At 60.9% G+C, this 14,065-nt stretch overlaps 2 protein-coding genes across 9 annotated transcripts in view; one reads left to right on the plus strand and one right to left on the minus strand.

Annotated features, from left to right (window-relative positions):
• Positions 1 to 13,467, minus strand: RNF222 (ring finger protein 222). Of its 2 annotated transcripts, none has more exons than XM_068655252.1 (2): positions 12,445 to 13,467; positions 1 to 4,504 (listed from the first exon to the last, which is right to left on the minus strand). In XM_068655252.1, the coding sequence occupies exons 1-2, from the start codon at positions 12,516 to 12,518 to the stop codon at positions 3,832 to 3,834; spliced, it is 747 nt and encodes a 248-aa protein (XP_068511353.1). In that variant the 5' UTR covers positions 12,519 to 13,467; the 3' UTR covers positions 1 to 3,831. The 2 variants fall into 2 exon arrangements, with proteins under 2 accessions (XP_068511353.1, XP_068511354.1); XM_068655253.1 differs by lacking the exon at positions 12,445 to 13,467 and adding an exon at positions 5,704 to 6,328.
• Positions 11,070 to 14,065, plus strand: part of NDEL1 (nudE neurodevelopment protein 1 like 1) — a 25,225-nt gene continuing 22,229 nt past the window's right edge. For 5 of the 7 annotated variants that reach the window (XM_068655246.1, XM_068655250.1, XM_068655248.1 and 2 more), the window contains exon 1: positions 11,070 to 11,167. The gene's annotated coding sequence lies outside the window, so the exon portion shown is untranslated. Of the gene's footprint in view, positions 11,168 to 11,553; positions 11,778 to 14,065 lie in introns of those variants that run through there. The other 2 variants (XR_011088796.1, XR_011088795.1) reach the window with 2 other exon arrangements.

The following is a 14,065-nucleotide window of genomic DNA, read 5'->3' on the forward strand; positions in this document are numbered from 1 at the left end:
TGGTTTTTGTTCCCTCTCCTAAAAAGAGAGCATTAAGCCCTTGTGCTCGTGGTGACCGTGCTGGTGGTCCTACAGGAGTTATGGGTGTGCAGGAGAGTTTTCTTTCAGGAGGGCAGAGGATGTGATGTTGGAAAGGACCTGTTCGCCCTCCTCTGTGTCAGAAGCATCCTCAGGAGCACCTGCATGGGCAGACAGCAGCTGTGCCTGACTCGTTTCTCAACAGGCCTCTGAAACCTGCAGCAGGAGATCCGAGCCTGCTCCAGATGGCCATGCTGATCAAATCACTGAGCTGGCACACACATCCCCACCCCTTTCCTAGCCAGCTGGCGCCCAGGGCAGGTCCCCAGGCCAGGCTGCCTGCCCAGACAGTAGCGATACCCGGCGGTGCACGCTGAAGCATCCTGCCTGAAGCGCAGCTGCTGGGTCGGGGTCACATAGCCTGGTGCACCTCATTGCCATGGGTGAGTGGGAAAGGCAGCTTTTGGGGTACCCAGCATGGATAGAGCCATGCACCCACGGCAGGTGTTGGTGCCCACCGCGAGCAGGCTGAGGGCTGGCACCGGGAATGCCACCAGTGCCAGGTGGTCACCCCAAGGGCGATGCCCTTCCAATGCTGCTCATCGAGTCTGTGCTCATCCAGCCCACAGCCAAGCTGCAGGGCTCCTGGGAAGGGACGTGGCCTGGGGACCTCTCCTTCCACAGAGAAGGGGAAAAGCCTCTGACACACCAGCTCCTGGGGTCCGCTGGCACCTTCACCCCCATCTCCCTGCCCAGGACTAGGGTGTAGAACAGCTCCAGCCCCACCAGGCTGGGCAGGTGTGCTGCTGGAGCAGGTGAAGCTGTGGGCACCACAGGGTCCGGAGGGAAGGGACACCCCAAGCTGACCCATGCAGAGCAGGACAGTGAAGAGGGGACTTTGACTTCCTTTAAAAGCACGGGCAGGCTCCACATCACGCACAGCCAGATGTCCATCCGTGGGGACAGCTGGTGCCACAGCCCCAGGGCTGGTGGGGGAAAGATGCCCGGACACTCACTTCAGTTCAAGAGTCTCTGGAAACCTTTACTGAGGCACGCACATACATCGGCACCTGCTTGAAATAAAATACAAGGCATGAAAACAGGCATGGAAACCTGTGCACTGATAGTGAAACACGTCCAACTGCATCTTGAGCACAGCCAGCTGCCTGCTGGACATGAGGACACACAGACACACTTGCACAGACACTCTCCCAGTGCCCCCAATGCCCACAATCTACCCCAGTCCAGCCCAAGCTGGGCTTTATTTCTTGTCACACGCTTGCAGAGCAGTCCCAGACCAGCATCAGAGCTCCTGGCATCCTGCCCCATCACATGAGCCCTTCGTCCTCATGGCAGGGTCCTACAAAGCCCCTGCCCACCAGAGCTGCCTGGAGGACGTGTCTCTGGCCCTTTTGTTAGCTGACCTTTAATTTTGTGTGCATGCATGCTGGCCTTCCTTATCTGCAGGAGAGTCATTAGCTCCCTCCCGGATGCACTTAGAAAATAATTGCCCTAATGGGCTCCTGCCTTGGGCAGCTTGGGGTTGCTCGTGAAAACCACAGCCTCTGGGCTGTGGCAGGGGACAGGGCCCCAGTGTCACCAGGGAACAAGGGACGGGACATCCCAGCCCTCTCCAGCAACAAAAAGGGGGGAAAAGGGAAGGGGTTGGGATGGAGCCAGGGCCCCCAGCGCATCCCCAGGGATCTCCAGCAGCTCCCAGTCTGAATCGCAAGCACCAGCGGTGTGCCAGGAGCCTGCAGTAACTCTGCAAGGAGACGCTGCCCGGAGAATTTGGACACGAGTGGGTGACTGACCGCCCGCAGAGCAGTGCTGGTGTCTGCTGAGGGACATGGCAGGGGCAAGGCAGGACTACACGAGTGTCCCCACAGCGGGTGATGTGCTGGGGGGCCGGGACATTTGCAGGGAACACAGCCACCCGATGCACGGCCCCGAGCTGCGCCTGTCCCTGAAATGGTCCCTGCCATGCCCCTGGTGGGGGCTGTGGTGTGAGGAGAGCCAGATCTCCCCCGGGGACCTGCAGCCGGACAGGGCTCAGGAAGGTCTGGCTCCAGCCATCAGCACGAACAAGGAGCAGACAGGATGCTGGCAGCTTCTCCATGCGCACAGGACGGGGCTGGGGTCACCCTCCCAGACGCACGCAGCCCCCTGGGCCCTGGTTCGCCGGGGTGTGCTGGCCGCAGGGCTCCCGGGGGGCTCCGTGACCCTCGCCCACCAAGGCAGGGGCTGGAGGCGCAGGGTGCTGCCACCCAGGGCTGCTCCTGCCACCACGCCAGCCCCGGCACCCATCCCTGGCCAAGCAGTGCCACCCTGTGGCAAGCTCCTGCCCGAAATGGGGGGTGCCCCCGGACTCCCCGCCAAGGCCCACAGCGCTGCCTGTCCCTGCTGATGGCACCTCCTGGGCCCCTCTGCCCTGCTGTCACCCCAACGCATCCCAGGATGTCCCTCCGCACCCCAGAGCTGCTGCTGGGTCTCTTTGCCACCCCCCTGGCAAGCATCCCCGAGACTCCAGCAGCAGCAGCCAGAAGTGGGCTCCTCCACACCTACCCACCTCCGGGCAGCCCCTATAAAGGGGGTGGCTCCCTGGCACCCTCCAGTAATTCCCCCGACACATGGCGTCATAACAAGGGTAATTATTAAACGATGAGGCAAGGGCGCGTTCTTGTCAGGTCATTATTTGTTATGAAATAGGATTTCCATTCCAGTGCAGTGTCTCAAGCACTTTTTCCTCAGGTCATCTCCCAGTGCTTCGTGCAGGGGTCAGCGCGCAGGTGGAGAAACTGAGGCACGGGGGTGGATGAATGATGTCCTGGCTCTGCCCAGCGGTGGGCCATGGGCTGCCTTGATCCTTTCCCATCAAGCAGCATTTCCAGCCCCAGGTCGGTTTTATTTGTCCCCATGAAATGTCCTGGATGATCCCAAAGCTGTCTCGGTGGCACTCTGGCCACCTGATGCCCATCCAGGCAGTGAGAATCCCACTTAGGGAGCACGGGGACCACCATGTGCCACCCTCCTGCCTGCCGCCACCTCCTGCGGGTGACAGCGAGGGACACCCTGCTCCTGCTCCAAAGGGGTCAGGCAGTCCCAAAGCACCAAGGTCCTCGGGGCACATTCCAGAATGAGTGAGCCCAGCAGCGCCCATGGGGCTGGGCACTGGGTCAGGAGGACAAAGGTGGTGGTGAGGGTGCAAAGGCAGTACTGGGGTGCCCAGCCACAGGGGGAGAGTGGCAGGAGAAAGTCCCCGTCACCGCTGGCAGCTCTGGCAGGGGGTGAACAGCAGCCCCCTCTCGTCCTTCCTTTAGACAGGGCACAGAAATTCCCAAGCCTCAGCTGCCCATCCCCGATGCCCACACCATGGGGAGTAGGGTGGGATTCCCAAACCTGCTCCTGGCACAGCCTAGACCTGGCTTTGCCCCCTGCCCTGCTGCCTGTCCCTGCACGCCCAGAGCAGAAGGGACACGGTGGCAGCAGGAGCATGGCCCCCACTCTGGGGACCTAAGAGCAGGGCACGGCTGGGACTGCGTGGGCAGCGAGCTGGGTCCCTTCCTGCCCCATCGTGCCATTAAAATGCCAGAAAAATCCACCAACAGGGCTTGAGAAGCCACGTTTTAGCCAAAAGGCAAAAAATCCAGCATGTCAGCACCCAGAGACCTTCAGAAACACCCAGAAGTCCCTGGCCAGATGGAAGAGCTTCCCCTGGAGCTGCTCCTGGGCTCCCTCCAGGGATGTTTTCCAGGAGGTGCCAGCCCCGGCGTCGGTGGCAGCCCTGCAGCAGCCAAGCCGGTCCCATCCCTGCTACGAGTCCCTCTTCACCAGCAGCAGCCAAGGGAGCACGGCCGCCAGCATGGCCACGGTCAGGATGAGGAGCACGGCCAGGGCGATGGGCGACTGACAGCACTTCACGCCCAGGGCCGAGCTGGAGGACACGGTGCTGCGTGTTTCGGCCAGGCTTCTCCTCCCCAGGGAGGAGCAGTCCGTGTCCACCAGCGGCATCCCGTGGCTGCTGATGACGAAGATGTGGGCTTCCCGTGCCAGCTCTCCCTGCGAGTCCCCGGGGCTGCTCCCCGTGCCGCGGCACCGGTCGAAGCTCTGCACCGGCATCACAAAGTGGCTGGGCACCACCAAGGTGTTGCTGGGCTCCAGTTTGGCCAGCTGGGACAAGGAGGAAGGTGACAGGGGCATTTCCAGCGCCAGCAGGTTGCTGGGCCAAAGAGCCTTCTTCTTGCTGAGGAAAGTCACGTAGCGGCAGACGGGGCAGATGATGCTGCTCCGCACCTGGCCGTCCAGCTTGGCGGAGAGCAGGCACTTCACCAGGCAGTCATGGCAGAAGGCGTGCCCGCAGCTGAGCCTGCGGTGCGTGTGCTCCAGCGGCTGGAACTTCTCGTAGCAGACCGGGCACTCGGCCGGGGGAGCCTCCTTGCTGGACGAGGTCTCCGACATCCCTGCTGGGTCCCCGGGTGCTCCCCAGCTGCGAGGAAGGATGCGGGGGGTTGATAAGGTTAATAAGGTCTGGGGTGCAGTGGTTGGCACGCTCCATCTCTCCTCCACCTCTCCTCCTTTCTGCTCTCTTGCCCTCACCCTCTCACCTCTCACATCTGTGTGGGTGGCATTGAGGCATGGTCCCCATGAGGCAGGGCATTTTTAGGGGTATTAAACCCCCTTGTTTGGAACCTTGTGCGGGAGAGGGATGACGGGAGGACCTCAGCTCTGGAGCTCCCAGGAGCAACAAGCCCCAGCTGCAAAACTCCATGGGAAAAGGGAAAAGGTGAGAGCCCCTGGATGGGGCTGCACCCACCGGCACCCTGCTGCAGGCAGAGCAAGCTCAGTGCGTGGCACCAGTGCCTCTGTGCCCTGCTGTCAGCTCCCATCCCACAGAGAAGCCTGCCGAGGAAAGGAGATGCCCCCACCCCAGGGGATGGGAGGATGGGCAGGTGGGGCAGGGAGGTGAAGATGGAGCGTGTGGGGGCAGGCAGTGAGCCCCACACCAGGCTCCCTCCAGGGACATCCCAGCCCAGTGTCCGGGCCACTGCTGAGCACGGTGCGGGCTGCGAGCACCGAGAGTGGCGTCTGCTGTTAGTCAGAGCGGGCAGGGCACAGCCCGGCCCCAACACCTCACCTGGCCCCTGCCCTGGCCTCGGGCACCGGGGAGTGCGGGGCCACCAGGGCCACCTCGGTCCTGAGACCCCTGCGCGGGCTGGGTCCGAAGGAAACCCAGGTGCTTCCGAGGGCAGGGAGCATGGGGTCAGGGGAGGGACAGGGAGAGGGAGAAAAGGTGAAGGAGGGATGCTCAGCTCCCTTCTCCTAGAGTGGTTCAGCAGCTGGAGCTCCATAAAGCAGGCAACTTTCCAGCCCCAGCAGTGTTTTCAGACCCAACACAATCTGTACCCCCTTTTGCAAGCCTGATTGCACCCAATCAGGCAACCAATTGGGTGTCCTCACAGATGTTTCTGGAGCTTTTGTCATCCCCCCTGCTGCTGGAGAGGAGGGCATCGCAGCCCCGCTCAGAGCCCAGCAGCCACCCCCAGCACCGGGCTGGCCACGCAGACACAAGAAGCCATCCCCTCCCTGCTCAAAAGGAGGCAGCCCCAACTCCTCTCCGATTTAGGGCCTTGATGCTCCCTAAAGAACCACAGGAGACCCACACCCTGTGCCCCGGAGCCCCCCTACCTGCTGCAGGGCACCTGGGCAGGGTCTTCTCCATGCACTCTACCACTGTCCCCAGCGCCGAGCAGCAGCCGGGACGGGGACCGGGACGCCTATATAACACGGAGCTGGCGGCCGCGCGTTTCATGCGGGCACGTTGCGTAAAAGCAGGAGCGGGGACAGGGCAGCTCCCGGGGAGTGAATGCGGAGGAACTCGTTTGGGTTTTAAAGCCCTGATCCTCACCAGGGAGTGGGTGAGGAGCCGGCGTCAGGCGGCGGAGGCAGGGATGGGCGGCACGGTCCTGCCTGCTTGCCTTTGTGTGATGTGATCAAACCCTGCTGGAACAGGGGGTGGAAGGGGTGCTGGTCCCCAGCCGCATTGCTGGCTGCTCACCCAAACCCCAGCATGGCTGGGGGCAGCCCCAAAAGCTCACAGAGGAGCAGGCACTAGAGCCACTGGCACCTCACACCTGCCTGGTGGTTTCCAGCATCAGCTGCTGCAGATTTGGGGTAGGTGGGACCCCTGCACTTGGCAATGAGTCACAGCTTGGCCACATGAGAGCTGGAAACCCACAGAGAGGTTTTCTGTGGCCCTGCCCCTTGTCCTGGGGTGCTGTCGTTCCTCACCTGACACCCAGGCAAGGAGCCAAGAGGCATCTTCCCTCCAAAGCCTCCCAAGAAGCGTTTGGAGGGTGGGTGGTTCCTGTCACCACCTCAATTCTTCCCAGCCTCCCCAGCCCAGCTGGTGGCCACGGGGTAGCCAACCTGGCTTCAAGGGACCCAAATGCCCTGGGGACCTGCAGTCTCCACTGTGGTTCAGGAGAAACCTGGACAACAAGCAGGGGTCCTGCCTGGGGGCAGAGAGGCTCTGCACAACCATCCCTGGTCCTGCACCCTTCCAACCTCAGGAAGGTGCCCAAGGCACTCCAGGAGCTATGGGACAATCAGAAAATGGGTGGATGAGCACATTAATGCACCCCTTGCACCTAAAAAAAAAAATCGATGGATCCCCAGAGTCGCTGCAATGGGAGCAGGGACAGTTTCACGCCCTGGCAGGGCAGCGGGTGGCAGGCGTGGGCAGCAGTATCAGTCACCCGTGGGTGCAGTGGTTACAACACGGGGATGGTTTCTGGAAGCAAAAGGGAGGGTGCAGCCTCGCCGTGCCATGCTGTGCCATGGGACAGCTGCCAAAATGCATCTAGCCTCTGCAGAGGGTGCCTCTGCTGGGGGTCGTGCCCAGCGGACCTCGTGCCATGAAATCCCATCGCAAGCTGTAGGGAGATCCGGAGCACACCATCCCCATCCGCTCCGCTGTGCAGGTCGGGGACAGAGCCACTACCCCAAATTTCTCGGGCTGGTGGAGGCTGAAAGCTCTCCAGACTGAGCCAGGGCAGGGGTCCCACAGGCACCTTTGGGGTGCGCACCCCTGTCCCGCCTGATCTCCTTGGGGCTGTTCGTACCCACCAGGGCGCTGCAGGGGGAGAAGTGATCGGGGCAGTGCCCATGGATGCGGGGAGGCCGCGCTGCCCCCACCTGCAGCTTCCCAGCCAGCAAGGCGTCGGGGTGGAAATTCCTGCTCCCATAGTTCGGATACTCTCCGCCATCGGAAACTATGAGCTCACAGCACTATACATAGGCACTGGAAAAACAAGTCTGCCTCCCTCGGCAGCTTTGGCCTCGCTGAAATCAAAGGGATTTTGGTGTATCGTGGCCCCGGCTTTGTCAGCAGTTTCGTCCTCTCCCGGTCACGGCCGTTCCCGGTGCCTTTGCCCCACTTCCATGTGCAGCCGCGTCTCTGCTGGGTGACAGGGTTGGGTCTGACAGTGCCTGAAGGACAAGTGGCCGGGTCCAGGGACAAAGCCAGGTCCAGGATGCCTTTTCCAGGTGAGGAGGTGGCTCCAGGCTCAGCTCCTGGCCCATGACCACAGCCAGAGCTGCTCTGCCCAGGACCGGCGGCTCCCCGCAGACAAGGGACATTGCTGACCCAGGAGGGGACACAGCCCTGGCTTTGGGGTTGGGGTGGCCGATGTCCCCTCCCTGCAATGGTGACAGATTCAGGGCAGATCTTTGCAGCTTTTTACAGGGATGAAAGGATGCTGCAAATCTTCACTAGCATCACCCAGACTTCCTACTCCCAACCACCAGGCAGACGGGAGGCACAAAGCTATTATATATAGCTACATAAAACTGCTTATCTTCAAAGCACACTTATAGACAAAAGATTGATCTCTGTGTGAGTTTGGTGCCATAGGTCTCAGCACTTCCATGTCAAGCCCGTGCTGCAGCTTCCAACTGATGGAACAGGGAAGTCTCCAGTGAGCCCAGGTGTGTCCCACCCATTTGCTCAGCTGGGGCTGGGATCCCGGTGAGAAAAATCCCAATTTATTCTTGGTGGCAAGACGCACACAGGGAGCTTTGCCACTCAGCCAGGTGAAGTCTTCAGTTGGAGAAGGAGGAATCGTTGTGCCCACGTCTCTAATTGACAGCCAGTTTGGGAAGTTTTACTCAACATTTTACTATGGTTTGTGTTTCATGTTCAGATCTCGACCTGCTGGTCTGAGGCTTTACAGGAGGTTCTGCTCAGCCCCTTCTCCTTCCACCTCTTCCCAGGTGCCTCTCAAGCACAGCGAGTGGTTGGCATCGGTGAGAAGGAGCTGAGGATAAGAGGGGAGAAGTAAACCCGAGTTTGATTTTAGCCTGCGGAGATGTTCCCAGCCTTGGGGGAGGCTCAGGGGAGCACGCCCGAGGCCCCAGAAGCAGGAGCCCTTGCATCAGCGGCCTCCCCGGCGCTCTGTGCCTTGCCCAGGAGGTGGTGCTCTCGTGTGTGCTTTGGCTGCCTCCCAAAATCCAGCCCCGGGTGCGCGGAGCGGTGCCACGGCTGGGTGGGACGGGGGCGTCCTGGGTCTGGCCCTTCGGAGTGAGAGATGCTTGTCAGCACCGAGGAACATCTGGAGCCTCCCCGAGACTCTCTCCAATTCCTCTTTTCCCACCAGGGTGCGGATCTGCTGAGATGCTGCCTGCTTTGCTAAGGGACCCGCGGTACCCGGGTGGAACCCCTCCGAGCCCTGCTCCGACACCAAACATCGGCTCCTGTCCCACCCGGCCCATGCAGAGCCACACAGCCCCTTGACACATAAGGTTTTTCCAAACCTTGTAGGGCAACTGTGGTCTCCAAAGGCTCCTTGAAGGCTTTTTTTCCCCTGAGCTGCACAGACCCCATCTTTAGTCCCCATCCCAAAGACAGCCCCATCCCCATGGGGACTGGGACAGTGCCGGGGCTGTGCCAGCTCCCACTGCACACCTGGGCTTGGTCCCTGCTTTGCAGGGCAGGTTTGGCCCATATGGACACCATTTGCCCCAAAAGCCAGAAACAAATAGGTATTGGTGAATTATTTGCTACCACAAACAGATGCAAGAGCACCAGAAGCTGGCTTTCCCTGGGCCCAGTCCTCAGAGCAAGGCCTGAACGGGGTGTCAGCCCACATCCCCCCTGCCTCCCCATCTCTCCAGCATCCCCTCCCTGCCCTGGTCCCACCTCACTTCCCATTCCAGCCCCTTGGGGAGATGGTTAAGGGGAGGAGGTGCCGCTGCAATGCTAATCCACAGCATCTCCCATGTAATGGAGAAACCACACGGCTTTGAGGCGAGCAGGAGGACACTCAGGGGGAGAAGGCAGCATCTGCTCAGCCGGGGCTGGAGTGCTCAGGGCAGAGGGGCTTGGGCATCCTGCAAGCCCAAGGATGGGCAGGTCCTTCCTGGGAACGGGGCCGGGGTGGGGAGCAGGTTGCTGAACCTGTCATCAAATCCTCTGGCTCAGCATGGCCAGCAAAGGTGGATTTTCCCCTTGCTTCTGGCATGGGAGGCTTCAACGGGGCCATTGCAGGAGTCTGGGATGCACTCGGGGTTTGAACCCTCATCCCTTGCACGCCGGCTGCTGGCACAGGTAGGAGAGAGTGTGGGAGAGAGCCAGGCGAAGTGACAAGGTGCTGGGGACACCCTGCCTCAGATGCTCACCCCTTTTTTGCTGTCAGTTCCTTTGTGCCATGTTTTGGAAGACAAGGCACAGACACCCTGCAATGTCAGCAGAACAGGCTGTCAGGGCTTGGGTTTTGGGGTCCTGTACCAAAACGAGTTATTCTCTGTGGTTTTGCCTGCCGGACTGCTGCAGTTTGATATTTTCCTCCAAGCCCCAGCTCCCAGCGGGCTGGGGGAGCAGCGGGGCAGTTTAACAGGAGCCAGAACAGGTCAGCCTCCAGCTCCTGCTGCAACACACGTCTCGGAGCAGCACAAGGAAAAACAGGCTCAGTGAATATCATTCGATATTCACTTATGGCGGTGCTCATGATCTGGGTTAATTTAATGATTTTTCCTGGGGTTTATGACCACACAGTGCTGAAAAGGGAGCGTGTGCGTGCAGAGCTGCTCTGCCAACCAGGGCTGCCTGGCAGCCTGCCCACCAGACACCCGGGGGGCTGTTGAGATGCGATGCTCGGCTCCAAGGGCATCCTCCCCACCCTGCCGTGCCTGGGTTTATGCATCCAAACCAAGGTGCCCAGCAAGGGAAGGGTGACCAGGGCTGAGCTCTGGAGACATTTCCTGCATCTCCTGGACCATCCCCACCCAGGGACCCCCAGGACGATGGGTGCCGAAAGATGTGGGGTGCACAAGGGGTAACCCCAGCACCCAGTGAGCAGCAGGGCAAAAATCAAGAAAACAAAAATCATCACTGGGGGGCAGCCGAGCGTCCAGTAGGCAGGCAGAGCCGGGAACAGCTTTTTTCAGGAACTGCTGGCAAAGTCTGTCAAAAGAAACAATTGGGCAAATATCGCCCAGGCACCAACGGCAGCACTCAGATTAGCCGGTAAAAATAGCAGATTTTATCAAAAAAAGCCTCTGTGTGAATGTATGCAACCAGCTCGGGGCAGGGGGGTGTAAAATGGGGATAAATGAAGTGTCTCTGCCTTTATGCAGCAAGAAGCCCCTCGGTAGCACCAGCCCTTTGCCCTGGCCGACCCATGGGGCATGGGGCTGGGGGGCTGTGCCCGGCGTGTGGCTTGTGGTGCTGTGGTGCTGTGGTGCTGTGGTGCTCACGGCCGTGCCGAGGGAGCTGCTGCTGGGGAAACGCCGGCCCCGAGCCCCGGGACAGAGCTGCCCCGATGGCAAATCCCTGCTGGAGGGGCTGGGGGGGGGCCCCAGGGCTGTGCCCGGGCTGCTGTCCCTGCAGCCCCCCCCCCAGGGCCGTCACCTGGGGACCCCCAACGCCCTCCTAGATGCCAGGCACCACCCTCCTGTATTGACCTGCAGCCCCCCAGCACCCCCCATCCCTGCATCCCCTCCCCTGTCCCCCCCAGCCCCCTCCCCGCCCCCTCACCCCTTAGCCCCGTCCCCGCCCCGCCCCGCCCCCCCCGCGTCATCCCGTGTCCCCGCCCCGCGGTGCCCGGATCAGGCGGTTCCGAGGCCGGGCGGCTGCGGCGGGCGATGCGCCCCGGTGAGCGGCGGGGCCGGGCCGGGCCGGGACAAGGGGCGGCGGGCGGCGGGCGGCGGGGAGCGGGGTGGGGGGGGTGGGGGGGAGCCGCGGGGCTCGGCCGGGGGCTGCGGGGCTGAGCCCGGGGCCCTGTGGAGCCCGGCGCGGCCCCGCCGATTGGCTGCCAACTGACAACGGGGCACGTCCCGCCCCCCCGCGCGCGCGATTGGCCGGCGGCGCGGCTCCGCGGCCTGCGATTGGGCGCAGCGCGCGTCTGTCAGGACCGGCCGGGCTGCGCGGCCACCGCCCTGCGCGAGCCGCTGCCCCCCCCCCCTCACCCCGGCCCCCTGAGGGGGCGGCACAGTGAGGGGGGGGGGGTCCTGAAGGGGCTGCCCCTGCCCTGCCCCTGCCCCCCGGGGCCTGCCGGGCTCGGTGAGGGGGGGGGCCGCAGTGGCACGGGCAGTGCCCGGGGGCCTCGCTGTGTCCCTGGCTGTGTTTGATCGCAGCGGGGGGGGCGGTGTGTGGGGGGGGGGCCGGGCCGGGCCGGGCCCGCTGCGGGTGTGTGAGGCAGAGCCCGGGCGGCCGCCCCTCGGTGAGTGAGGGTTGGATCCTGCGCCTTGCCGAGGGTACCGAGGTGAGGGTGTGTGTCTGTGTCCGTACAAATTTAGCTTCCTCCCCAGCTCCTGGGGGCCAAACCCTGCTCTCCTCCTCGTGTGGAGCTGCGGGTGTGTGAGGGAACAGCCCCGCTGCGGGGGGGGGGGAAATGGGGCTGTGGTGGCCGTGACCTTGGTGCCACGGGGAGAGCTGGCGCTGGAGGCGGCTGGCACGAGGCTGCCAAAAAGCACGGGAGCGAAGCACTCTGCGTGCCTTCAGTCTCCTACAGGTATTCTGGAGAGGTGGGGGAAGTTGGACTAAAAAAGGAGAGCCGCACAGTGTTTAGGTGTTTGTGTCCCCAACGTAATCGAGATAAAATTGAGGTGCGTTCAAGCAAAGTGCATTATCACCACCGCATTGTGCCCGCCCTGGGGCAGATCGAGCCGCTGCCAGCAGTGTGGCTTCCCCAGCACGGCTGTACCCACAGCGGGGCCTTCTGCTGGGACAGCCCGCTGAGCTTCACTGCCCCGATCACAGCACAGCTCGGGGATTTCTTTAAAGCTCTCATCTCGTTAAGTGTTTGCTGAAGCGACCTGAGTCCCCCTGCTTTCGTGACCTGTGTCTGGGTGGCCTTTTTCAGAAAGGTTTTCCCTCCCTGGCACTGCCGGATTGTAAGGGATTTAAAAGGCAGCAGAGGATTGCCTCACCTTAGGAGAAACCTGCGCCAAGTGCTCTTCCCTTCAAGCTTCCCAGTCACTCGTTTGACAGTGACCAAAAGCATCTTAGCCCTCTGGCCACCGCCTTTCCAGGGAATTTCATCATGGGGATGGCATTAATTGCTGAGATAATGGGGAGGCTCCAGAGACCTCTGTGCCGGCTTCTGTCACAGGCTCTTTGTGTCTGCCTTAAACTCTCAGGTGAGGCTGTTGCTGCTGGGCAGGAGAGGCTTTGGTGGTGCTGCTGGGAGCAAGCAGAGGCAGGTTGTCTTACACTGCCAGGTGTGTGAAGGAAACAATGGTTTTATCAGGAAATTCTCATGCCTTTGGTAGTTGTAGCTGGATTTCTGAAAAGAGGCTTCCCATATTAGTGCCTTCCTTCTGTTTTCCCTGCTTGCATCGCAGGGCTGGCTAACGTGGCAACATTGGTTTGGTTTTGCTTTTGGGGGGTGGGGGGTAGATGTCCCTGTCTCCCCCAGCAGGTCTCCTGTTTGCCAGGTGTGCAAGCCTTGGCCATGTGTGCATAGCAGGCTGGCTGTAGTACATCAATAAGGCTGATTCCACAGTGGCTGTCAGGATGAAAAGGCTTTACTGAACGGTGTCTGGCTGTTCCAGAGGCTTCTATCCTGAGCCTGGCTTGAGGATCCTGCGGGTAGGTTTGGTCCTCTCCTGCCTGCCGTGCTGCCCACCTCGGAAAGGCAGGACTGATGGTTACGGCCGGGGAGGGAGTGCTGTGCTGACGCTGTGCTCTCTGACTTCTTTTTTCCTCCCGTAAGCTCATCCGCTGCTGTTGTAAGAGGCAAGGAGGCATTTGTTGTGGTTCACCAGAGAACATTCAGTTCAAAAATAGTACTGCAGGAAAAGACAGAGGTTCGCTTTCCGAAGCAGAGCTGGAAGCAGGCAGCCTTCCAACGCGCGTATGAAAATGCCTCCAGCTCCTATTTCAGGATGAGAAAAACAAGCCCAAATTGATTGGAGAAACCTAATCCACGGCTTTTGTTTGTTTGTTTTCTATATTCTTATAAGTGAAAGACAACACAAGTTTGTGTTTTCTTTTTTTTTTTCTGGAGTGCTCAGGTGCCCAGCTGTGCTTTGAGTCCAAAATTGGGTTTGAGATAAAATAAACAAACCCAGAGTTTTGCCAGCTCGGGGGTTACCTCTTGGTTCCTGGGATTTGACAACCAGAAATGGCAGAAACAAGTTTTCTTCTGTTTTTCTGAGATGATGGGAAGAGGTGGAAGACCTGGGTTTGCCTGCCAGGCCCCAGCGACGCTTCCTGGCAGAGCCCTTCCCGGCACCAAGGGGCAGGGACCCGGCCCCTCCGGGGCTCTGACAGCCCAGGGAGCTGGAGGCCGGATGTGACCTTGGCAGGATTTCTCTGCCAGGTCCTATTTTAGGTGGGTATTTGCTCAGTTCCAAAGGTCACTTGGCGGTTGTGCTGCCTTTGGTGGTAGGTCAGGAAGTGAAGCGTGGATGTGGGATGCCTTTTACCGCAGCTTGGTGTGTTCGGTGACGTTGCTGTGCCTCCCCTCTCCTCGGTGAGCGCTCCCTGAAAGTGTTGGGTGATCACAGCTGCGTCTGAGCACGGCTCTGAGTCACTTCTGAGTGCTTC

The sequence above is a fragment of the Anas acuta genome, chromosome 18, assembly GCF_963932015.1.
Source record: "Anas acuta chromosome 18, bAnaAcu1.1, whole genome shotgun sequence".
NCBI lineage: Eukaryota > Metazoa > Chordata > Aves > Anseriformes > Anatidae > Anas > Anas acuta.